The sequence below is a fragment of the Xenia sp. Carnegie-2017 genome, unplaced genomic scaffold (genome assembly GCF_021976095.1).
Source record: "Xenia sp. Carnegie-2017 unplaced genomic scaffold, XeniaSp_v1 HiC_scaffold_20, whole genome shotgun sequence".
NCBI lineage: Eukaryota > Metazoa > Cnidaria > Anthozoa > Malacalcyonacea > Xeniidae > Xenia > Xenia sp. Carnegie-2017.
In genome coordinates this window covers 6,367,882-6,395,039 of record NW_025813483.1, presented here as the reverse complement: position 1 = coordinate 6,395,039, position 27,158 = coordinate 6,367,882, and the positions used below count along the sequence as shown (strand labels likewise).

The window sequence follows — 27,158 nt, the reverse complement described above, 5'->3', positions numbered from 1 at the left end:
CTAGCCTTCACATCAGCGGCCATATTGTTTGTAATGAGTCTATCACTCACATGCACATGGCGAGCAAAATAGACCCACTAATTCATTGTACGTATTTTTATCATTTAATGGCAAATCCTTTGGACTTGATATTTGTAAAAAACGCAATCCTAGCCGCAATATTTATATTTGGTAGTCTGAGTAGGTGTACTTTTTTTTGTATTAAAAACGTGGTTTTATAAATTGCCAACTGTAGTGGTTTGATTGCCTTGATCCATCTGGCTTCTCTTTTCAACAAAATTATTTACACTGCATTTGAACTTTAAATTATTAACGCTGCATCAACTCGTGATTGAATTGCCAATTTGCCAGGCAGTAAGCTTGTGTAATTTTGGACGTCTTTTACCCAATTTATTTTAAGACAAGATGGTTTATTTTAATATTTTGGCAATCGAGTAACGCGTTTTAACACAAGATTTCAAGTGCATCGCCTTCATGTTTTTTTCCAAATGAAGCACCTAACGACAAACAGTTTTTGGGTTTTCTGACTTGTGTTATAAAAAGTTGCAAAAATGATCCATCAACAACATTGCTATTATAAAATTGTTCGACCGACCCTTTCCTGAGCTTACCAAGATTTCTTTGCGATAATTCACGATCATCATGTGGGGTCAAGATTAAAAAACGATGTCAACAAAATAAGGTGATTATTGCTGAACCTTGATAACGGTATTATTTTGATGCGAGCCAAAAATTATCAGCAATATTCGAGCCTAATCATACACCACTCAAACACACACAATTTTGTCCTGTTTTGAGGTTAAAAAAATAAAAAAATCATAAGCGCGTATGAAAATGAAGGGCATTATTAATAGTTTATGATGCTTAAAAGCGTTGATAGCTGCAATCAATTCCCGAGCAATATTTTGGTCTTCGGTCTTCAAGAATTAGTTTGATGTTCTGTTACACTGTAGAAAAAAAACATGTTTCTGGTGTCAACATAGGATATTCGCATGTCATGTTTTTGTGATTACATCTTCTAGTCTTGTGTTGTGATCCAATCTTGTATAACATAATCTTGTATTTATTTAGCTATAAATGTGATTTAGCGGGATCTTTCCCTAATCTTATTTTCAAATATTTTTATTTTACATTCTTTGAGCAATTACTTGTGCTCAGCTTTTATTTTCGAACAAGCTTGTTATCTTATTGTTGCGCATTCTAAAGAGTGGCTCAAATCGAGTGGTTCACGTTCTAATACGACTGGTCAAAAATGACTGCAAGGGAGGAAGCACTTTTCAGTGATTACAACAGGATAGAAATTCACTGCAAGTTTGACATGAACTCGTTGTGAAGTCCTTTTATGTTGTATCGTTGGCGTATTTTCGTAGTCCGGGAGATCAAAGATTTTGGCCAATTTATACAAACAAATTTAAAAATATTTCAAACTGCGCATGCTCACTTCCGGTGCTACACTTGCAATGTGATAATCCATCTATAAAATTTGATGATTTTTTCAACTCCAAAACTTCTTATCGTTTTCAGATTCCATTTCACGAACATGCGTGTACTATAAGTACAATGATCCATGTCACAATACTAATGACGGATGTGGAGTCCAAACTGAAACATGCGCTTACAAACCAGGAAACAATAACCCTGGATGTTATACAGTCTGGAGTGGGAACAAAAAGATGCTACAAGGATGTTGGCTGCCATCAAGTCGCCAGGATTGCACGCCCGGAGATTGTATTTCCAGAGAAGACCAATTAATATCGAAACTAAAGCAACAAAGGACATACTTCTGCTGCTGTTTTGGTGATAATTGTAACAAGAATTACGGAATTTCAAACCACGTGTTACAAAGGTGGTATTGAGAACGATTCTGTTTGTCGCTCTGGGAAAATGGGTATTTTATCGAGAAAATTGTAAGAAATCGGCAATTGGCGTACATAAAGAGAGAACAGAGTGAACTTTCATTCGTTTCTTTTTGTCATTTATGATTCTCAAATCTTGTGTTCATCTTGGTACGAGAGTTTACGGGCGACGGTAGTTTTTGCGAAATTGAATGATATTTTAATTCAAAGTGTTTATGATTGCAGGATCTGTTGATTTAATACATATATGTTATTAATTGAACAATAGAAACGATTGAAAGGTTAAATGGGAACTAAAGACGCCGTTTATTTATTCTAATATGAGCAAACATGTATATACAAGCGATCCTGTCAAAAAGTACAACCGAGTGACTTCGAGTGTTCACAAATGATCACAAACAATCACAGTTGAAATCACGTGACCACCAATGAAAACGGCGAAATTTTCATGTATTAAAAAAAGACGCTCCGTCACTCCTAGCTACCTTTTGATAAGATCATACCTAGCAACAAACAACATCAAACAAGGCTATGGTATCACGAGTGGATGCAACAAATAATCACTTGAAAAAAGCGTTGAACACCAAGCTTGGTGTTTGCAGATATAAACTCTACTTTCTTTTGATTTATATTTTCTTCTGAGCAAAATTTGTTGTTTTAGTCTTCCTCCCCCGCCCCAAATTAAGATAATCGGCGTCCACTCGGTCTTCGTTTGGTGAATTTGTCAATAAAAAGTTAATATGAAAAAGAATAATCACATCGCCGGCTAACTGAGCGATATTTGTCTATATTTTGAGACTTATGTAATCCTTTATTTATTCAAAACTGTCTGAACTGATTGTATATGTATATATAAAATAAAATCGTCAGTTTTCTCTCAAATACTATATAGAAAAGTAAGATAGAGAAATAGAAAAGAAAGTTGAGAATTGTGAAACTAGATACATGGTAATTATAATGGTTAAATATTCTCATGGTATCAAGACTTATCCTTTTTTGTTACAACAAACATGTAGAGTTGCGGAGAGAAAATGGTGGGGGAGAGGGGGCTGCTCGGGCAAAATTGTCTCAGTTCTCTGTGACGTCATGCTTTTAAACATTTACAAGTGCCTGAAATATATGCAAGCGTCTTGAACTTCAAAATAACGCAGTGAAGCGAAGCACAAAAATTACTTATTGACTGTTTGGTAAAACACTTTAATTCAAATCACTATTCTTAGTTATCACAAAATACATGATCAAACAAAAGGCGCAACACAACAGGCCAAGGGAATGAGACTGGATGCAGAGTCAAGACACGAAGAGGAATGGAGACCAATGTAAACGACAAGGGACTGGACGAGACGTGATATGACACGACGAAAGGATACTGGAGGATACATGAAGATACTTTTTCCACCCTCCCATTGCTTTGTAGACGGCAATTATGGCAATCTTTGATTCCATTTAAGACTGTTAGATTTATTATGAGACGGGCCTTCTTGATTTCAAGTAGCACTGTTGAATAATAAGTGAAATAAAGTCAAATGCAAATTAAAATATTCTATTTTCCAACCATTGCATTGCAAAACAAAGTTATTCAAAACGAGTTTGCTCGCTCCATACATTTCGACCCAGCAACAAGCAAAAGATAAACAGATTACAAAGCACAAGTTAAGAAAGAACTATTCTAGATACAAGAACACGGGTCAAGAAGCAAGTTACGTTGCTTTAATCGTAGAAAATATATGTCAACGTCTGATGGGTCTTGGATATTGGACTGCCACATCGATGTAGTCACCAATTTGAAATTTCTTCGACTCCAAGGTTATTGTATCTGATGGAGTTTTTCTTCCGGATGTGACTGTCCCCAGCTCCTTCAACAGAAAACCCGGTTGGCGGGGATTTGGAAATACTGTAGCAAAGTCAAAGACGGTGCCTTTTTTTCTGGCATCTGGATTCACTTCTTTTATAAGTGTCATCAATTCTTTTAAAGTCGCATCTTTCCTAAGGAAAATTTGTAAAAAACAGTTCCCTTATATTGATATCAGTGCTAAAATTGCAACTCGTAATACTTCATGTAAATTTAAATTAACTGAAATTTGCTATTATCAGTGAAATTTACAGCCAGTTATACACCCGCATAACTATGTTATACATGAGGCATACATCCGTACGATATATTGACCCACTTCTATTACCATGTGTAAATCTGCAGCTCATTCGATGGTACAGTTCGAAAAAATTCTTCAGGTCTATAAAAGGTCGAAATTATTGACGTAAAATCACAAGGCATAATCAAGAAAATTAACGAAAATAACTCCAAATACCTATGATGTCTACCGTCGGTCCAAAAAACTCGCAAAAGTAGCGGGCACGTCTATAAATTAGGGTTAAATATTCTGTTAGATTCTTACGGTAGAAAACCAAATTTCATGCAGGATAACTAATCAAACCTTTTCTCTATCGACAGCTTTTATTTGCACGCGTTGAATGGGTGATCTGGAACGCGATCTTGATTGAGATTTTGGTTTTGTTGCTTTTACAGGACTACGTCGTCGCCTTTCTCTGTCCGCCATGTTGGAAACACACATGGCTGTAAATTTGCAGGTGCTTCAACCTTTGCGGGTACGTACGTCATGATTGAGTAATGGTGTCATGGCAACGAAAGGCACGAGAGTTAGTTACCATGACTACGACAAATGAGTTTTCAGAATGGAGAGGCTGCAGTTTCTTATGAATTTCTCTAGTTTTTTAATGAAATTTTGCTAAAATGACGCGAATTCTATCAAGAGACAGAGATAAAGATCCTTTTAATAATGAAAAGGTATTATCTTCCAACCATAAATGACATTTTGTTGCGTTTTCTTCCCTTATTTCACTGATTTTTCAACTTACAGGCAGAGAAACGTTTCCTTCAGTCGAAGCCCATTTGCTTTATCATAATTGGAAAACCAGTGAGTTTTACTCGTCGAAATTTATAAACAATAATTTCCTATGTAGACAGAAACGCAATGCGTCCCTGTTGAAACGAGATCCGCTTAACCAGCTTATTGAACTTAACTGGTCCAATTTTGCTTTTCGTTGCAAGTTTTAAATCACTTCTTGACCAGTGGACAGTTTCATGAGATGTAAAACAAAACATAATTCGGAAAGGGGCATCTTGTGAACTTAAATTTCAGTTATGAATTAAGACAATTAAAACTGTAGCATTTCGGTTATATTTCTAAACCAATAAGCAATCATGATTCATGAGACAGAAGGATTTAAGTTTTCAAGATGTCCTTTTTCGGATTATATTTTATTTCACATCACTTTTGGACTATATAATATTGGTGTGTTTTCATTTCTTTCAGTAGGAATAATATTGTAGTACATCTGGGAACATTGTAGGCTATTGAAGGGAAATTCTGTTTGCGTAGTGAAATCGTCACCACTCAGTTTTTGGAAAATATTTCAGTTGGTTGCCAGTCATTGCCAGATTGCAGAGTGTGGCAATGAGCCAATGGCCCATCACATTTAGAAATAAAAATATACATACATCCACACTTAAAGTATTCCACCATTATGCTGCCTTTTATTATTTCGTGTGGTTTGGACTAATGCACTGAATTTCAGATTCGCCCTTATCTTGATGAAATTTGCAAAACTCAGGTGCTTTGTTTCATTGATAGAAATGGCAAAGACTGAGGCCGTAGCTACTTTGCTTGTTCATTTTATACTTTATTAACAATGATTATAACATTAATTATCTTTTTCCATTAATACAAGGGCAGTGGAAAGACAACCTTGGCAAAAATGCTTGCAAAAACATGGAAATGTGAAATTGTTAATGGTAGGTTTTATCTTAGACAATTTCATCTGGAAAATTGTTACAACACATTTGTTATAGTAGCTCAGAGGGCATTAGCTTTGGATGATCCACATGAAGTAATTTTGGACTGTATGGAGTGATTTTGGATTGTTTGGGGGTAATTATATAGAATGTATAGGGTAATTTGGATTATATGTGGGTAATTTTTGGTTGTATGGGGTAATTTTGGACTGTGTGGAGCAATTTTGTACTGTCTGGAGTAATCTTGGATTGTATTTTGTAATCAAAATGACTGTATGGATAATTTTGGAATGTATGGGGTAATTTTGGGACTGCGTGGAGTAATTTTGGTTTGTATGGAGTAGTTTTGGACTGTAGTAGGTGAATTTTGTTTTGCTTTTGAGTTTGCTATGTTTGCTATGTCCTAAGTATGGCTTAAATTATGAATAAATCAATCATTTTACCACTCAAAGCTTGTATCATCATACTTTATTTCATCCTGCAGACCACATGCCTGTTTTCTAGAGGATGGGGTGCAGGGGTGCCTCCTAATATCATACTTCATCCCCCTAAATAAATTATTCACCCCTCTAAGAAACATTTTTAACACCCCCCTTATTCTAAGAAAAACAAAGCAGCGATATGACTAAACAGAGTTTTTCTACACTACCTTCGGGTCACTGCACTATGTAATCTCATTTGAAATCCTTACTCTCTTACTTTTTTAACGTCACTTCTTTGCCATCTTATTCCCCTAAAATTTTTAACACCCCCCTTATTCTAAGAAAAAAAAGAGCGATATGCCTGAACAGAGTTTTTCTACACTACCTTTGGGTCACTGCAATATATAATCTCATTTTAAAATCCTTACTCTCTTACTTTTTTTAACGTTTACTTCTTTGCCATCTCACTCCCCTAAAATTTTTAGCACCACTTTTAAAATTACGAAAATCTGCGCATGCTATACACTGAAGATGGCATCGTGCGAGATGTCTCTTTAAAACTTGCTTTTGATTATTAAAAGTGGAAAAATTAATATGATTGTACTGTTAATTTATACCATGTTGTCAAATGTAGAATTTGAAATGTCGCGTGATCAATAATATATTTTAGTCCGTTTTATCTCAGACTAGGGCTATACTTATAATATGGTTAAGATAGAAAATCTGGTACGAGGTCTTTGCTCTAAACATTAATATAACTGAATTTATTTTTTTTAGGAGAAAGTCCATTGCTTCAAAGTATGGAATTGGAAACAGATATTGGCAAAAAGGTAAAAATTTAAAAAATGTTTAATTTATAGTTTCTACTAACATTTTCAGTGCATATTTGAAAGTCAAGCACAAGTAAAACACACGACAATACACTCTCCAGGTGACTCTGAAAATGACTACCATTAGTAAAGATGACTACCATCAGTATACATTTGACTCTGAAGATGACTACCGCTAAGGTTGTCGAAACGTCAGTCAACAACAACAAAAACAGTCCTTCTCAGGACTATATCAACCTGGACGATCTACATTTACAAACATGTAATACACTCTCCTTATATAAAGTAAACATTATTTAATCGAAACGTTTCCACAAGAGTTATATGTCATCATTAGTAGAAAATGCTCACACTGCAAAAACTACAACATACAAATAAGATCAAGATTTACCGTTCATCCACGTCATTTAAATTAAATGAATAAATAATCAACGGAAAATTGTTAATTCACATGGCGCGAATGAACGGTGAATTACGATCTCATTTATAGTGTGTAATTTTTGTAAAGTTAACATTTTTTACTGGTGATGACTTGTAACACTTGTCGAAACGTTGAAATTAAATAACGTTTACTTTATACGGAGTGTCTATTGTCTTGTGTTTTACTAAAATACTCTTTGGCAGTCGTAATTTTTATGCACAAGTGAGTTTTTACAAAAATTCAAAGCAACAAAAGTGGCACTTTTTGGTTTTTGAAAACATCACGTCACATCTCGTCAAACATTTAAGAAATGAAAGATGTTTACTGTGTTTGCACAGGCTTATGCTAACTGAGGAGACCTTAGAGAGAACTCGAGAGCAGATCAGAGCAGCCCAAGACCGAAGGTCGAGTGTTGCACATGCTCGAGAGTTCTTACAAACATCTCCGAGATTTGCATAAGCCATTGCAAACACGAAAAACATCTTTTATTTCTTTTATAAAATAACAATAATGCGAAAAAGACAAACATTTTAATTTTCCTTCTAAAATATATTCATGATCGATTTGCAAATTCTCCTTGACTGATTGATTGTTATGATTCATTTGATTGGTTGAGCTCAGATTTGTTTTGCACAGACTAATGCAAACACAGCTCTAGACCAATCAGCGCACGCGTTTCATTTTGTTTATTTTATAATTTGCACATTGAAAGTTTATGTTTGAAACATTTTTGCTTGAAAGTAAAAATTTCACATTGAAAGTAAAAATTTCACATTTTTTGACTCTGAAGATGACTACCGCCGAGGTTGTCGAAACGTCAGTCAACACCAACGTAACAGTTCTTCTCAGTCAGCACTCCACTAACCCATAGATCTACAAACATAACTATACTCCCGGGCTCAAAACATTCGTTACGCAGAGATATCGCAGGTGCTATGCCCATGCGCCTGCAATCCACGACGGATGCTGCTTGATGTAGATCGAGTATTTGGTATAAAGTAATGACCTTTTGTGAGCGCCGTTTTAACATACATATGTCAGGCACGTAGCCAGAACGATAATTGAGAGGGAGGGGTATATTTATATATTCATTTTATAATTCGTAAGAAAAACAATGGATTTCGAAAGAAACTAATACGGCATGTCATACATTTATGCATGTCATACATTTATGAATATACGGCATGTCATACATTTATGAATATCATTCTGTGCTCTAAAATCAAACAATGACAATGGACAATCAGTCTGTTCTTTTAAACCAACCAATGACAATGGATAATCATTCTGTGCTTAAAAATGAACCAAGGACAATGAATAATCAGTCTGTGCTTTAAAAGCAACCAATGACAGTTGATAGATAATCATTTTTCGAAAATAAAATCAACCAATGACAATGGATAATCATTCTGTGCTTTAAAATCAACCAATGACAATGGATAATCAGTCTGTTCTTTAAAACCAACCAATGACAATGGATAATCATTCTGTGCTTGAAAATGAACCAATGACGATGAATAATCAGTCTGTGCTTTAAAAGCAACCAATGACAGTTGATAGATAATCATTTTTCGAAAATAAAATCAACCAATGACAATGGATAATCATTCTGTACTTTAAAATCAACCAATGACAGTGGACAATCAGTCTGTTCTTTTAAACCAACCAATGACAATGGAGAATCATTCTGTTCTTGAAAATGAACCAATGACAATGAATAATCAGTCTGTGCTTTAAAACCAACCAATGACAGTTGATAGATAATCATTTTTCGAAAATAAAATCAACCAATGACAACGAATAATCATTCTGTACTTTAAAACCAACCAATGACAATGGATGATCAGTCTGTGCTTTAAAATCAACCAATGACAGTTGACAGATAAGCATTTTTCGAAATCAAAATCAACCAATGACAATTAATAATCATTCTGTACTTTAAAACCAACCAATGACAGTAGATAATCATTCTGTGCTTTAAAATCAAACAATGACAATGGACAATCAGTCTGTTCTTTTAAACCAACCAATGACAATGGATAATCATTCTGTGCTTGAAATGAACCAATGACGATGAATAATCAGTCTGTGCTTTAAAAGCAACCAATGACAGTTGATAGATAATCATTTTTCGAAAATAAAATCAACCAATGACAATGGATAATCATTCTGTGCTTTGAAATGAACCAATGACAATGAATAATCATTCTGTACTTTAAAATCAACCAATGACAATGGACAATCAGTCTGTTCTTTTAAACCAACCAATGACAATGGGTAATCATTCTGTCCTTTAAAATGAACCAATGACAATGAATAATCAGTCTGTGCTTTAAAAGCAACCAATGACAGTTGATAGATAATCATTTTTCGAAAATAAAATCAACCAATGAGAATGGATAATCATTCTGTGCTTTAAAATCAACCAATGACAATGGATAATCAGTCTGTGCTTTAAAATGAACCAATGACAGTTGACAGATAAGCATTTTTCGAAATCAAAATCAACCAATGACAATGGATAATCATTCTGTGCTTTGAAATGAACCAATGACAATGAATAATCATTCTGTACTTTAAAATCAACCAATGACAATGGACAATCAGTCTGTTCTTTTAAACCAACCAATGACAATGGGTAATCATTCTGTCCTTTAAAATGAACCAATGACAATGAATAATCAGTCTGTGCTTTAAAACCAACCAATGACAGTTGATAGATAATCATTTTTCGAAAATAGAATCAACCAATGACAATGGATAATCATTCTATGCTTTGAAATGAACCAATGACAATGAATAATCATTCTGTACTTTAAAATCAACCAATGACAATGGACAATCAGTCTGTTCTTTCAAACCAACCAATGACAATGGAGAATCATTCTCTGCTTTAAAATGAACCAATGACAATGAATAATCAGTCTGTGCTTTAAAAGCAACCAATGAAAGTTGATAGATAATCATTTTTCGAAAATAAAATGAACCAATGACAACGAATAATCATTCTGTACTTTAAAACCAACCAATGACAATAGATAATCATTCTGTGCTTTAAAATCAAACAATGACAATGAATAATCATTCTGTGCTTTAAAACCAACCAATGAGAATGGATAATCAGTCTGTGCTTTAAAATCAACCAATGACAGTTGACAGATAAGCATTTTTCGAAAACAAAATCAACCAATGACAATTAATAATCATTCTGTACTTTAAAACCAACCAATGACAATAGATAATCATTCTGTGCTTTAAAATCAAACAATGACAATGGATAATCATTCTGTGCTTTAAAATCAACCAATGACAATAGATAATCATTCTGTGCTTTAAAATCAACCAATGACAATGGATAATCATTCTGTTCTTTAAAAGCAACCAATTACAATGAATAATCAAAATGAACAAACTTGTTCATGTCTCAAAATTTGTAATTACCAATTTTCTTTTATACGTAAAATACCAACTCAAGCAACTTAAATTGTTGCTTGTAGGCTTATGCAAGGTGGAAAAAGTGAAAACTGTGATGTGAAATTTGAATAAAAAATGAAAATTGGGGAAACATAAAAAGTGTTTCATGAAGTTCTAGCAAATAATTGCCACAATATGCCAAAAAATGCGTGGTTCTATTTTAGGCACAGGCAATCCTATTAAGGGGTGAAGCCCTCCCTGAAGAATTGGCGTCCGTGATTGTTCAGGAAAAGATAAATTCGCCTGAGGTGTTACATCATGGTAAGTACTGAATGTTGGTACATAACTGTAAATGTTCTGATGGTAAGTTTTGTATGGTAGTAAAGTTTGTTTGTTGGTAAGTTCTATTTTATAATAAGTTTTATCTGCTGTAAGTTTTGTATTGTGATAAGTGTTATCTAACTGTAAGTTTTGTATGGTGGTAAGTGTTGTCTAACTGTAAGTTTTATATTGTGATAAATGTTGTCTAATTGTAAGTTTTATATGGTGGTAAGTGTTATGTAACTGTAAGTTTTGTATGGTGGTAAGTGTTGTCTAACTGTAAGTTTTATATTGTGGTAAATGTTGTCTAATTGTAAGTTTTATATGGTGGTAAGTGTTATGTAACTGTAAGTTTTGTATGGTGGTAAGTGTTGTGTATCTGTAAATTTTGTATGCCATGGTGATTAGGCTTCGTGTTGTGGTAGATTTTGTATCGGACAAATTTTGTATCGTAAATGCTATAAAGCCGTATATGTTTCTCATCATTGTATAGGCTATGTTCTTGATGGTCTGCCATCATTATGTGAAGATTGGTTGTCAATGAAGGAACAGCTAGAATTGATAAAGAATTGGAAGTTAAAACCTGATTTCATTATTAATTTGAAGGTCAGGAGAGAGCAATTGTTTAACTGGACATATTTTTCTTTGTATGACGTTAACATTTTTTTGATATCAGCTGCTTTTACCAAACTCTACTTGAAAGATCTCTATTAAATGTCTGTTGATAACATCTCTGTTGAGAACATCTCTTTATGCATCCTCTCTTCATATACACAATATCTCCATGCACAACATTTTTATTGACAACATTTTTACAGTTAGCATCTCTGTTGATTGCATCTCTATTGACTACATCTCCATTGACAAAATATTTATTGACAACATCTTCATTGACAACATCTCCATTGGCAACATCTCTATTGACAACATCTTCATTGGCAACATCTCTATTGACAACATCTCTATGGACTACATCTACATTGACAAAATCTTTATTGACAACATCGCTATGAACAACATTTCTATTGATAACATCTTTATTGACACCATCTTTATTGACAACATCTTTATTGACAATATCTCTATTGACAACAACTCCATTGACAACATCTTTATTTATATCATCTTTATTGACAACACCTTTATTGACAACACCTCTATTGACAACATCTCTATTGGCATCATCTTTATTGACAACATCTCTATTGGCAACATCTTTATTGACAACATCTCTATTGACAACATCTCTATTGACAACATCTCTATTGACAACATCGCTATTGACAACATCTTTATTGACAACATTTTATTGTCAACATCTCTATTGACAACATCTCTATTGACAACATCTCGATTGACAACATCTTTATTGACAACATCTCTATGAACAACATCTCCATTTACATTTATATTAAAAAATCAATGTAGGCAACATAAAAAAATTAACCTACTCGTGATGTATAGATCCCAGATCGCGATCTAGAAATTCGTCGCATTAATCAGCGTGTTGATCCCATGACGAACAAGATTTACACAAAGGACATCTACGATCCCGCTCTGCCAGAAGTTAAGGAAGGCAATAAAGCTGAAGAAGTTGATGAGAATGGGGAGGTTGATCAATTTGCTGAAGATAGTGATGAGAGTTTTAATGATGTTGACACTGATGATGAAAATGTAAGTGAGATAAATACATCAGATAAAGAGGTTTTCAGATTAAGAGGTTTTTAGATAAAGAGGTTTTCAGATAAAGACGTTTTCAGATAAAGTGGTTTTTAGATAAAGAGGTTTTTAGATAAAGAGGTTTTCAGACAGAGGTTTTCAGATAAAAGGTTTTCAGACAAAGAGGTTTTCAGATAAAGTGATTTTCAGACAAAGAGGTTTTCAGATAAAGAGGTTTTCAGACAAAGAAGTTTTCAGATAAAGAGGTTTTCAGATAAAGCGGTTTTCAAATAAAGAGGTTTTCACACAAAAAGATTTTCAGACAAAGGGTTTTCAGATAAAGAGGTTTTCAGACAAAGAGGTTTTCAGATAAAGAGGTTTTCAGACAAAGTGGTTTTCATATCTTTATCTGTAGATGTTTTTAAATAAAGAGGTTTTCAGACAAAGAGGTTTTCAGATAAAGAGTTTTTCAGACAAAGTGGTTGTCAGATAAAGAGGTTTTCAGACAAAGAGCTTTTCAGATAAAGAAGTTTTCAGACAAAGAGGTTTTCAGATAAAGAGGTTTTCAGATAAATAGGTTTTCAGATAAAGAGGTTTTCAGATAAAGAGGTTTTCAGATAAAGTGGTTTTCAGATAAAGAGGTTTTCAGACAGAGAGGTTTTCAGACAGAGAGGTTTTCAGACAAAGAGGTTTTCAGATAAAAAGGTTTTCAGACAGAGAGGTTTTCAGACAAAGAGGTTTTCAGACAAAGAGTTTTTCAGACAAAGAGGTTTTCAGACAAAGAGGTTTTCAGATAAAAAGGTTTTCAGACAGAGAGGTTTTCAGACAAAGAGGTTTTCAGACAAAAGGGTTTTCAGATAAAGAGGTTTTAGATAAAGAGGTTTTCAGACAAAGAGGTTTTTAGATAAAGAGGTTTTCAGACAAAGAGGTTTTCAGATAAAGAGGTTTTCAGACATAGAGGTTTTCAGACAAAGGGGTTTTTAGATAAAGAGGTTTTCAGACAAAGAGATTTTCAGATAAAGAGGTTTTCAGACAAAGAGGTTTTCAGATAAAGAAGTTTTCAGATAACGAGGTTTTCAGATTAAGAGGTTATTAACGATCAATGAAGTGTAGCTATAAAAGCATGTTTCTAATTGACTTCTGAATCAACCCACCATTTTCTTAATTCTTAAATCTCCGTAAGGATACGTAAAGTCATCATTTAACTGACTTCTGTCGTCTTTTTGCCGTTATAGATGATTGACATCATTATTCTGCCTTTCAAATTCACGTCGGCAGGAATAAAACCATCTAATTAATTAGCATTTTAGATAAACGATAGTAGTTTTAAAACTTTTATTTGCAAACATGTTTTACGCAGCTAGTAGTCATCGTTGCGAATAGTTAACTGATAATTAAAGTTGAAACATGTTTGCAAATAAAATACTGTCGTGAATACTGTCGTTTATTTAAAATGTATAATTAGTTTTGTGCTGATAAGATCATGTGGTAGTAAAACCTTCATTCTGCAGGTCGACTTCTTTTAGAATAAGCCCAATTTGCCTTTCTATTGACGTCTGTCGCAATAAGCCATCACTTCGACTTTCTTATTGACTTCTTTAGAAATAGAGCCTTCATTGTTCTACTTTAATTGACTGCTTTATAACGATAAAGCTGTCAATCTGCCATTGTAATTGACTCTTTTGAAATGAAGCCATCATTCTGTCATTCTGATTTATTTCTTTAGAAGCAAAGCCTTCATTTCGTCATTCTACTTCAGCCGTCATTCTGTCAATGAATAAGGGCTGATTACATGAGCCCGATAGCCCGGCTTCAGCCAAGCGTTAAATTATTTTGGCAAATGGAAATGATTCAATACTTATCATCAGATATATCTTTTCAAGCAATTTCACAATATTCTGATGTAATAACTTCTCAAAACATTTAAAATCGAAACGATCAATTTGCCCTAATTTGAGAAATACAACCGGAGTGACGTTTGGTGCTTTGCAAACAGTTGTAATTTTTAACCTTGAAGTTTCGGCTTCTTTCAATCCCTTAAAATCATCGGGCTAGCTCGTTATCCGGGCCATCTCGCCTCCGTATAATCAGGTCCTACATCGAATTGTTTTGGCCTCGTGATGTGTGGAGTGAAGTCAGATAAGACACTTTGTTTAGTTTTCTGAAAGGGGGGAATGATGTATGACGTGGGTTTCATTCGGGGGCAGATACGCCGTCAAAGGAGGGGAGGTGCGGGAGGGTGTATCTGCCCCCTCTAATATTTCATATACTAAACTCTTTTTAGTTTTTATATGGAGCTTGAAAATGTCAGTGATATGAAATATTGTGTGAAACATGCAAATGACATTTTGAGAGTGTTTTGCCACTCCCCCTCCCATCAAAATCCTGCCAGCGTTACTTGTGTGTGTGGGGAGGGGGGGGGGAGTGTGTGTGAAATATATGGAATGACGTCAGATAAGTCACTTTCTTTAGGTTTCAGAAAGTCGAAAAAAGCATCGATATACAAAAAATTTTTTAGAATCTTAACGAAGACGAAGAAGAAAGCGAATTTTCAGCAGATATACTGGAAAGACTTTTAGTGAGACCCGAGGATCTTCCAGAAAATGTTGCTGCAAGTATTAAGAGATATAAAGATCTCATGTTGAGAATGTTAGAGGTAGGAATTAGCTTGTTTCTGAAGATGCAAACATTTTAAAGTTTGCTGAGATCAACTGGAATCATTTTAACATGTACATGAAAAAAAATTTATTCTTGTGTTACAGTCGAGTTACAGTTCTATAGTTGCTGATTATAAATTAGAGTGGTGTATCATACAATCAAACATATTTTGTCGGCTGAAAATTGAAAGTGTATATGGTCAATTTTCGGTGAATAATATGAGGCAATAGAAGGAAGTTAACTTTAATGATTAAATGAATCTTTCGTGCATAATTTCTTGTCGCTGGTTATGAGTCAGTGTAAACATGACGAACATGGTTATATTTTCAAGGACTATATGACTGATCATGATCAGCGAAAACTTATCGAAGTGGATGCAAACCTGCCTGTTAAAGCTGTGTATAAAGTATGTTTATCCTTTAATCAGAATTATTCGATATTCGTCCTTCCATTTTACATGTCTTCATTTGTCTTATGTTTCTTTCGTACATGTCTTCATTTGTCTTATGTTTATGTCATACATGTCTTCATTTGTCTTATGTTTATGTTATACATGTCTTCATTTGTCTTATGTTTATGTCATACATGTCTTCATTTTTCTCATGTTTATGTCATACATGTCTTCATTTGTCTTATGTTTATGTCATACATGTCTTCATTTGTCTTGTGTTTATGTCAAACATGTCTTCATTTGTCTTGTGTTTATGTCATACATGTCTTCATTTGTCTTATGTTTATGTCATACATGTCTTCATTTGTCTTGTGTTTATGTCGTACATGTCTTCATTTGTCTTATGTTTATGTCATACATGTCTTCATTTGTCTTGTGTTTATGTCAAACATGTCTTCATTTGTCTTGTGTTTATGTCATACATGTCTTCATTTGTCTTATGTTTATGTCATACATGTCTTCATTTGTCTTGTGTTTATGTCGTACATGTCTTCATTTGTCTTATGTTTATGTCATACATGTCTTCATTTGTCTTGTGTTTATGTCATACATGTCTTCATTTGTCTTGTGTTTATGTCATACATGTCTTCATTTGTCTTATGTTTATGTCATACATGTCTTCATTTGTCTTATGTTTATGTCATACATGTCTTCATTTGTCTTGTGTTTATGTTATACATGTCTTTATTTGTCTTATGTTTATGTCATACATGTCTTTATTTGTCTTATGTTTATGTCGTACATGTCTTCATTTGTCTTATGTTTATGTCATACATGTCTTTATTTGTCTTGTGTTTATGTCGTACATGTCTTCATTTGTCTTATGTTTATGTTATACATGTCTTCATTTGTCTTATGTTTATATCATACATGTCTTCATTTGTCTTATGTTTATGTCATACATGTCTTCATTTGTCTTGTGTTTATGTTATACATGTCTTTATTTGTCTTATGTTTATGTCATACATGTCTTTATTTGTCTTATGTTTATGTCGTACATGTCTTCATTTGTCTTATGTTTATGTCATACATGTCTTTATTTGTCTTGTGTTTATGTCATACATGTCTTCATTTGTCTTGTGTTTATAAACATTTAAGATAAACGACCACATTTTTCAATTTTATATTTTTAATTACATACATGGTTCGACTTGAAAATAAAAATATAAAATTGAAAAATGTTGTCGTTTATCTAAAATGTTTATTAAGTATCGTGCTCATAAGATCATTTGGTCTTATGTTTATATCATACGTCAGGCAGTTATGGCCAAGTTGAAAACATTCGGAATACCTCGTGCATTGACGACACTTCGCCTCCAGGACGAGGAAATGGATGAGCCATCAAGTGATACGGATGCCGACGAAATTTTACGATCTTTGGCCGCAGCCCAAATGGTAGCACCTCGATTTCGATGGCGACGCAGTCGTTGGTCTCGTCTTTGTCCTGTGGAACTGTACAATGGCAACATTACAAACGGTTCGCCTCAATATGCCGTCAGGTACTAATATTGACTAGATCTAGAATACAGGAATATGGTTTCATATTTGACATTAGGGAGTTTTAGCAAGAGTACGACTACGAGAACGAGTACGAAATTTGACCGTGTAAGAGAATGGCACGAGGAAGTTTGTTGTCGTTGTCGCTTCGCCAAAATTTAGTTTTAGCTATAAACAACAGAACGAGCCTTTTTATTGTGAAAAACACCGACGTTTGCGAAGCAGCTACGGCTCTATTTGTCAATAATGATATCAACGAATCGATAATACTGGTTTTGCGAGAATATAGGACTCTTTAGACTGAAGAATCTTCACTATTTTAAGTTTTATGTACGATATATTTGTACTATTTTATTGTTTGTTTACTTTTCACTTTGCGTACGAAATACATGAAAGTTTTGCAGGTCATATTTTCCTTTTTAATGTACATCTGCGCTCAAAAAGGGTTCTAAATTAAAACCTGGATGCTCGAAAATAGTACTGTTAACTAATTTCTTACAGAATGAAGAAATATACCTACTTTCTTTGCTTAAAAAGACATCGTAGTCGCGACTACGAATTTTTTACAAAGCATCGTACTCAGATTGATGACGGCTACGTGTTTTTGTTGTCGCAACAATGTTTTCGCGCCAAAATGACGTAAATCGTACTCGTAGTCGTACTCGTAGTCTCTGCTAAAACTCCCTATTGACCTTACGAACGTGATGCCAGTGCGATTATGCGAAGACGTTGTTACCGATGTTGAATAATCAATCACTCACGGTCAAACCATCTTTGTCCAATCACTCACGGGCAAACCATCTTTGTCCAATTACTAACGGTCAAACCATCTTTGTCCAATCACTCACGGGCAAACCATCTTCGTCCAATCACTCACGGTCAAACCGTCTTTGTCCAATCACTAATGGTCAAACCATCCTTGGCCAATCACTCACGCTCAAACCATCTTTGTCCAATCACTCACGCTCAAACCATCTTTGTCCAATCACTCCCGCTCAAACCATCCTTGGCCAATCACTCCCGCTCAAGCCATCTTTGTCCAATCACTCACGCTCAAACCATCTTTGTCCAATCACTCACGCTCAAACCATCTTTGTCCAATCACTCCCGCTCAAACCATCCTTGGCCTCCCGCTCAAGCCATCTTTGTCCAATCACTCACGCTCAAACCATCTTTGTCCAATCACTCACGCTCAAACCATCTTTGTCCAATCACTCACGCTCAAACCATCTTTGTCCAATTACTCACGCTCAAACCATCCTTGGCCAATCACTCCCGCCCAAACCATCTTTGTCCAATCACTCACGCTCAAACCATCCTTGGCCAATCTCTCCCGCTCAAACCATCTTTGTCCAATCACTCACGGTCAAACCATCTCTGTCCAATTACTCACGCTCAAACCATCTTTGTCCAATCACTCACGCTCAAACCATCTTTGTCCAATCACTCACGCTCAAACCATCCTTGGCCAATCACTCCCGCCCAAACCATCTTTGTCCAATCACTCACGCTCAAACCATCCTTGGCCAATCTCTCCCGCTCAAACCATCTTTGTCCAATCACTCACAGTCAAACCATCTCTGTCCAATTACTCACGGTCAAACCATCTCTGTCCAATTACTCACGGTCAAACCATCTCTGTCCAATAACTCACAGTCAAACCATCTCTGTCCAATTACTCACGGTCAAACCATCTTTGTCCAATCACTCACAGTCAAACCATCCTTGGCCAATCACTCACGCTCAAACTATCTTTGTCCAATCACTCACGGTCAAACCATCTTTGTCCAATTACTCACGCTCAAACCATCTTTGTCCAATCACTCACGCTCAAACCATCTTTAGCCAAACGCGATCAAAACATTACAAATGAAATATTTGCGGTCAAAACATTCTCGATGAAAGCATTACTGATATTTAGTCAAAGACAAGTTCTTTGCGTCGTTTTTCATTGTAGTTCTTCCTCCCCTGGCATTTTTATAGTTCTTCATCCCCTTGCATTTTTCAGTTCTTCTTCCCTGTTGCATTTTTAAAGTTCTTCCTCCCCCTGGCATTTTTATAGTTCTTCCTTCCGTGGCATAGTTATAGTTCTTCCTCCCCTGGCATTTTTATAGTTCTTCCTCTCCTGGCATTTTGTAGTTCTTCCTCCCCTGTTATTTTTATAGTTCTTCCTCTCCTGGCATTTTTGTAGTTTTTCCTCCCCTGGAATTTTTATAGTCCTTCTCCCCCTTGCATTTTTATAGTTCTTTCCCTGGAATTTTTATAGTCCTTCTCCCCCTTGCATTTTTATAGTTCTTCCCCTGGCATATTTATAGTTCTTCCTCCCTGGCATTTTTGTAGTTCTTCCTCCCCTGGCATTTCACAAAAATTGTAATCAATGATTTTACAAAACTGCCACATGGAGAAAGAACATGGATTATTTGTAAGCATTAGCTTTTGTTTCATACTTCTTTTATTTTAATTTTAGTTTTTTGGATAAGATGTATTGTCTGTCGTCCAACGAAGCTCTCAAAAAATTCATGCACAACCCCCGTCCTTACATCACCGAACCACTTCCATGCCCACCCTGTAAGATATGTGTGCTAGGGCCTCCATGCTCGGGGAAGACCTCTGTTGCAAAGAATCTTGCACAAAGATATCAAGCAAAGGTTTGTTTTTTTTAATGGCAATGCTTGTCATGGTTTTGGTGGACAAAATTATTGACTCTAAAACGAAAAAAATTAAGGCTTTTTCGAGTAACGTATGGTGTGTGCAGATAGTTGATGATTATTTGAAGAGTGTCAATTGGGTTTTAGTCATTTGTTGCGTGTGTCATTTGGTTAGTTGGTCATTTGGTGAAGTTTATCATTTGGTGAAGTTTAACATTTGGTGAGTTGGTCATTTGGTGAATTTGATCATTTGGAGAGTTGATCATTTGGTGAAGTTTAACATTTGGTGAAGTTGATCATTTGGTGAAGTTGATCATATGGTGATTTGATAATTTGGTGAGTTGATCATTTGGTGAAGTTTAACATTTGGTGAAGTTGATCATTTGGTGAAGTTGATCATATGGTGATTTGATAATTTGGTGAGTTGATCATTTGGTGAGTTGGTCATTTGGTGAGTTGATCGTTTTGTTAGTTGATCATTTGGTGAGTTGATCATTTGGTGAGTTGATCATTTGGTGAGTTGATCGTTTGGTTAGTTGATCATTTAGTGAGTTGATCATTTGGTGAGTTGGTCATTTGGTGAGTTGATCATTTGGTTATTTGGTCATTTGGTGAGTTGGTTATTTGTTTATTTGGTGAGTTGTATCAACTGATTTGTCTTTTGGGTGTAGTACCTAGATGTGGATTTTTTGATCAGCGATAAGAAAAAAGAAGTAAAAATGAAATTACTCCAGGAAATACGAAGCGAGGCGATCGAGGCGGCCATTACTAAAGTCAATGCTAAAATACAAATGGAAAAAGAAGAAGAAGAAGAACGTACGTATGTGTAGGATTCGTTTCAAAATTTGTTTTACGGCTGTTTATTGTTAGTATTATTTTATAATTGCTTTTGAAACTTGACTTCGAACGACACTCCAATACGTCCTCATTGTTCATTATGAAAATTCTGCTTTTCATGGACGTAGTCAACAAGGCGTAGTTACATTCTTGGGGGTGGGGACGCTGAGAATTACTTGTAGCCCTAAGTCGTGACATAACTCGTTAAAATTTTATAAAAAGTGCATGCAAAATTGCACGTTAGAGCAACACCGTTAATTTAAATATCTGTAGCTTGTGTTTCAGCTAAACTCTGAAATCAGACTTCCCAAGTTTTTGTTGTGGGCAGGTGTCCAATGTCCCCCCCCTATAACTCCCCCCTTACAACCCCCCCCCACCCTTTAGACTGGTCAATGTTATCAGGAAACTGATCAAAATTGAACCTGAATTTACTGATCTTATTAGTTTTTCAACGAATATTTGTTTCAAGGTTCGAACATTTGCATAAGTATTGTAATATTTCTTCGAAAGCAATATCCATAATATGTCTCGACGGTGATTGGTTGATTGCAGTGCAATTTATCAGTAATTGCACTGTGAAAATGTGTAATTGCACTGTAATTACTGTAAAGCCTAGTTTTCACTAGCGACATAAGCATAAGGACAAACAAAGAGAAAAGAAAATACAAAAGAAGGCAATGAAGCGACTGACACAAGCAACAGCATAAGCATAAGCATATGCACAGCAACTTGACGTAAGCATAAGGTAGAACAAAAATAAATGAAAAGAAAATCCCTTTCCTCCAATCTCTGGAGAATATGCTTTGCTTTGTTTGATCGCTTGTGCTTATGTCGCAAGTGAAAACTAGGCTTAATCTGATTGGCTGAGAAGCGATGAAAGTTAAACAAACTTCTTTTCTATTTAAAAAAAAAACATGGCGGTAGTTGTAAGTAAACAAAGGTTTCCACAGTTGAAATTCGAAATTTACCAAAGAATGCGAGGAATAAAAACAAAACAGCAAGTTTACTGTTTTTTGGTGAATGTTTTTCAAAGTTAGGCCGTGTAACGATGCTTTTTGAAGCGATAGAGAGTAACGAAGCGAGTTTTTAACAGTTAGACCGCGTAACGATCCTTTTTGAAGCGATAGAGAGTAACGAAGCAAGTTTTTAACAGTTTGACCGCGTAACGATGCTTTTCTGAAATGATAGAGAGTAACGAAGCGAGACAGAGTTAAAGACAGTGCAGTGAAGCAATATCTCAAAGTACATTATCGTTAAGTAATAGTATAGTTTCTCGTGCAATTATTGCTAAACATTCACTTGTGAGTTTCTTAAAGACTGGATATAGTGGCTTGTCCTTCAGACTAGCGCTATTTCGCTGCAGTCTTTAAAAAACTCACTCGTCCATGTTTAACCGTAATTGCATTTGAAACTACACTAAAACCTGTACAAATGGCAATTATTTTTATTTCGCATTAAACTCGCTGGCAGCAGTCCATTTCCGCCATTCGAAATTTTAGGTCTTGCTGCCGAAGCGGAAGCCCGACTCGAGGCTGCAAACGATGATGACGAAGGTTCTGAAGATGAAGAGGAAGCAAAAAACGACGAAGTTGTAGATGGCGATACGAGAAATGTTGATGAAGAAGGAAAGAACGAAGAGAAAATGGAAACTAAAGCAAGCGATGTTGATATTGTCAAAGAGGAAGTCATTGTTGATGAAAATCATTCTGAGGTAAGAGAACCATTAAGTGTTTATAAATGTAGAATAAAAACTCTGAACTTTTGACTCTGAAGATGACTACCGCTAAGGTTGTCGAAACGTCAGTCAACAACAACATCAACAGTCCTTCTCAGGACCGTACCAACCTGGACGATCTACATTTGCAAACATGTAACGATACTCCAGCGCTCAAACCATTTACTTTAGAACCATTAAGCCCGAAAAACCAAGGGTCTCGAGAAAGGTAGTCCAACACGTTTGTATGTGTTGATTACCGAACTAACGCTGCTTTGAAATATTATGAAAGACCAGACTTCTAGCTATGGTATGACATATTGTTTGTCGCATTTGGAACTAAGCGTTAAATCATTTTGGCAAATAGAAAAGATTAAATACTTAACAAAAAAAAACTTATATGAGCAATTTCTCTATGCTCTGACTTTGCAAATTCACAAAACCTATAAAATGAATAAATTTATTTAGCCTGATTTGAAAATTACAACTAAAATTACTTATGATGCTTAAGAAAAGATTGTAAGTTTTGTGCTTGAAGTTTTTGCTCCTTTCAATGACTCAAAATTATTTAACGCTTCGCTGGATCCCGGCTACACAGGATCATGTAAACAGCCCTTAAAATCGCGGTTTCGACTTAACATTTTTATCGTTGTCGCATTTTATCATTTCTCATTCATAACACACAAACAACATGGCATTCAGAAGCTAAAACAAAAGTACGTTTTTGGAACTTCTGATTCTCATGTTTGACGTTCTCTGTTCAAACTCAAAATTGGCCAACGCCGTTACCCCCAATTCTTAGGTAGATAACAGTGAGCATGCGCAAGGCACTATCTTCTCATGTGCAGTGCTTTCTCCTAAAGCAGGGGTCTCCAAACTTTACAGCCAGAGGGCCACATGAACTTTCATCCAGCATGTTGAGGGCCGACGAACCGTATATCGCTGGTCAAAGAGCGAATATTTTAATAAAACGAAGTACTTTTTTAAATAGACATGTTTCGACATCTCATGATGCCATCTTCATTATAAGTGAAATAATAAATGATACAAGGTTTATATAAAAGTAATATGATACATAAATGACAACAATAAAAAGGAACAGAAGATACATTTGCGACTCTTCGCGCCATTTATCCACCAGAATCAGGGAACATACCACAACAGACAAAAACTCTCATATCTACCGACACCTTCTTAAATCTCACTCATGTAAAACCAACTATTCACCCCCTTGCCTCAAAATCATCGACACTACCGACACCTCATTCTCCCTTAAAATCAAAGAAGCACTCCACATCAACAAAACTAAACCTGACCTCAATGTTCAAGTTTTTAAATTCAATACAATGTTTAGTTTATAATACGCTCGGACGCTCCCCCTTAATTTTATCTTAATTCCTTTTTATTGTTGTAATTTATGTATCATATTACTTTTATATAAACCTTGTATCATTTATTATTTCACTTATACTGAAGATGGCATCATGAGATGTCGAAACATATCTATTTTAAAAAACTTGTCACGTATATTAAATGCGCAAAACGAAGCACATCACACAAGCTTCATTAGCTAAGAAAATATTTATTCAAAATTTAAAGGTTAAATTTCAACCAAGTGTAATATCATAACAAAATCACAATTAGTCTCTTCAGTTTTCTCAATGTGAGTGGTGAAATTGGCTTCTTAAGTGTCTCTGCGGGCCGGATTGAGAGTCCCAACGGGCCACATCTGGCCCCGGGCCGTAGTTTGGAGACCCCTGTCCTAAAGTATTGAAGATACGGCGATGATCTTTAGTTTATTGTAAAGCTCTCGTCGAGCTCTTTTTAATGAGCTAAAAATAATTGCCGTATTGTTTTTACTCTATGCATTCTTTTGTAATTCACAAATCTCAAACGACTGCAATTGTGAAAACCGTTGTTTACTAACAGCTGACGTCATGTATTTTTGAATTGAAAAGAAGTTTGTTTGGCTTTCACTGCTTTTCAGCCAATCAGATTACAGTATTTACAGTGGAAATTTACATTTCTACTGTGCAATTACAGCTTTTCAACAGTTCAATTACACATTTTTGTAGTGAATTTGCAGATAATTTGCACTGCAATTAACCAATCACAAAGACGTGTAACCTGCTAATATTTTCTGTTTACATTATAGGTGATAAAGTTAGTTCATGAGGCGATGAAAGGCACCGAGCAACGTGAAGTTGAAATATCCGCCGAAGAGTATGTTGATGTTATAGAGAAAGCCATAAACGAACGCCTAAAGGAGGTGGAAGACCTGATGATGAAAGGACAGAGGTACGTCAATGTTCGATTTCTTTATTTGTTAATTGCTCAAAACTATGTCGCAGGTCTTAAGGCTTTGTGCTTACGTCATAGTTTTGTCCTCTAAAGGCTTGGTGAAAACGTCACAGTTATGTCCTCTTAAGGCTTTGTGCTTACGTCAAAGTTATCTCCTTTTAAGGCTTGATGCTTACGTCACAGTTATCTCCTTTTAAGGCTTGCTGCTTTCGTCACGGTTATGTCATTTTTAGGCTTGGTGGTTACGTTCTTGACAACTTCCCGTACACGCGAGAACAATTTACGTTGTTGATAGAGAGATCCTTGTTACCGGATTCCGTAATACATTTAAAAGATAGCTCAGAACAAGGTTCTCTTCTCGCCCCTCGATGGATTGAAAAACGACGAAATCAAAAACATTTGCCGGACATGAAAGAAGTAGATGATGATCCGCAAGCAATTAAAATAGAGTTGACAAATAATGGTAAGCCAGTTATCAATTTTGGTATTTTACTGAGGTAGAGATAACTGTTAACACACAGGTCAGCGGTTTTACTGATCAAGTGGCGGTATCAAAATCAAGACCGTAACCACTTGGTGTGCCTACACCTCACCTCCCCCCTCCCCTTCCCATGTTTCCATGAGGTCCGTTTTTCAAAAATACAACAGAAAAAAGTAATAAACAATTAAAATCGTTTAGTTAAATTAAAAACAGCTCCCATCTTATTGATCACGAGTTTGTTTCTCGGTAGTCTTATGCAAAGCGCGTGTACCAAGTTAAGGCAAGTCCATCAAAGGGTATTTTCCCATCAAAACATTATCATCTGTTAAAATGCGAATAAGCTCACCAGTATGAGTCCGTTTCTATCAAATGTGCACCGCACTCCTTTGCAGTTTTTGTTTACGGACCTTGAATAGTCATTATAAAATAAAAACAATAAAACGCGTGCAGTGATTGGTCTAGAGCTGTGTTTGCATTAGCCTGTGCAAAACAGATCTGAGCTCAACCAATCAAATCAATTAAAACAATCAATCAGTCAAAGACAGTTTGCAAATCGATCATGAATACATTTTACTCGAGTTCTCCCAAAGGTCTCATCGGTTTGCATAAACCTGTTCAAACACAGTAAACATTTTTAATTTCTTAACTGCTTTTCCGAAAGATGTATGAACAAAATTTGCAACTTTTTCTACGAGTGAAGCAACTTTGTTTTTATGAAAACGTCAACAAGCAAGACCCACGCGTCGAGATGTTTTGATTTTTCTAATACTGCTGTTTTTTCTTTCGCATTTCGAAAAAGGGATGATTTTGATTCCTGGCAAACAACCTTCCGCATCTTAACCGCATCGCACGTGTTTTAGTCTTTCCAGAGATGGAAACAACTGAGGAAAGTGGCGAAGTTTTGATTTTTCTAATACTGCTGTTTTTCTTTCGCATTTCGAAAAAAAGGATGATTTTGATTCCAGGCAAACAACCTTCCGCATCTTAACCGCATCGCACGTGTTTTAGTCTTTCCAGAGATGGAAACAACTCAGGAAAGTGGCGAAGTTTTGATTTTTCTAATACTGCTGTTTTTCTTTCGCCTTTCGAAAAAAAGGATGATTTTGATTCCAGGCAAACAACCTTCCGCATCTTAACCGCATCGCACGTGTTTTAGTCTTTCCAGAGATGGAAACAACTGAGGAAAGTGGCGAAGTTTTGATTTTTCTAATACTGCTGTTTTTAAATTAAATGTAGATATGATCTTCGCACTTTGCTGGACAATTTAAGCAATCGTCTCAGGACCTGAAAAAATCAGGTGACTCAACGGGATTCGAACCCATGACCTCTGTGGTGCCGGTGCAGTGCTCTGACCAACTGAGCTATGAAGTCACACAGTGGTTCGAATCCCGTTGAGTCACATTTAAATCATTTAATTTCAAACACCGCACTGCATAAAACATTCATACTGCTGTTTTTCTTTCGCATTTCGAAAAAAAGGATGATTTTGATTCCAGGCAAACAACCTTCCGCATCTTAACCGCATCGCACGTGTTTTTGTCTTTCCAGAGATGGAAACAACTGAGGAAAGTGGCGAAGAACCAACGACGAATATAGCTCTGAGCGGGAATAAAAAGGCGACGGCGAATGAAATGAGTGAATATCAGACTGCACGAGTGACGTTTGAGAATAACTGGCTTCAATTACTGGCCGTCATGAAGGGCTCGAATAATCTTGAGCCCACTGTCATTAGATGTGACAAAACTATTGATGACATGACAGATGACGCTATTAAAGCCATTGAAGGTATGTATTCATCGCAACCATAAACAGCCACAACAACTATGTTTTACCC

General features: G+C 35.6%; 2 protein-coding genes across 2 annotated transcripts in view; one reads left to right on the top strand and one right to left on the bottom strand.

Annotated features, from left to right (window-relative positions):
* Positions 1-3,383: 3,383 nt before the first annotated feature.
* On the bottom strand, positions 3,384-4,419 carry LOC124442309 (histone deacetylase complex subunit SAP18-like). Its single transcript, XM_046992806.1, has 4 exons — positions 4,292-4,419; positions 4,166-4,215; positions 4,037-4,090; positions 3,384-3,842 (listed from the first exon to the last, which is right to left on the bottom strand). The coding sequence occupies exons 1-4, from the start codon at positions 4,412-4,414 to the stop codon at positions 3,587-3,589; spliced, it is 483 nt and encodes a 160-aa protein (XP_046848762.1). The 5' UTR covers positions 4,415-4,419; the 3' UTR covers positions 3,384-3,586.
* A 107-nt stretch (positions 4,420-4,526) lies between these two features.
* The window catches only part of LOC124442482 (adenylate kinase 9-like), a 40,644-nt gene continuing 18,012 nt past the window's right edge, over positions 4,527-27,158 (top strand). The window contains exons 1-16 of the mRNA XM_046992990.1: positions 4,527-4,662; positions 4,736-4,792; positions 5,607-5,670; positions 6,870-6,922; positions 10,982-11,078; positions 11,572-11,684; positions 12,543-12,752; positions 15,256-15,393; positions 15,727-15,801; positions 17,104-17,345; positions 19,811-19,991; positions 20,663-20,807; positions 22,328-22,539; positions 24,698-24,840; positions 25,077-25,306; positions 26,873-27,109. Coding sequence (XP_046848946.1) covers positions 4,609-4,662; positions 4,736-4,792; positions 5,607-5,670; positions 6,870-6,922; positions 10,982-11,078; positions 11,572-11,684; positions 12,543-12,752; positions 15,256-15,393; positions 15,727-15,801; positions 17,104-17,345; positions 19,811-19,991; positions 20,663-20,807; positions 22,328-22,539; positions 24,698-24,840; positions 25,077-25,306; positions 26,873-27,109 — 2,251 coding nt within the window. The 5' untranslated portion in view covers positions 4,527-4,608. The remainder of the gene's footprint in view (positions 4,663-4,735; positions 4,793-5,606; positions 5,671-6,869; positions 6,923-10,981; positions 11,079-11,571; positions 11,685-12,542; positions 12,753-15,255; positions 15,394-15,726; positions 15,802-17,103; positions 17,346-19,810; positions 19,992-20,662; positions 20,808-22,327; positions 22,540-24,697; positions 24,841-25,076; positions 25,307-26,872; positions 27,110-27,158) is intronic.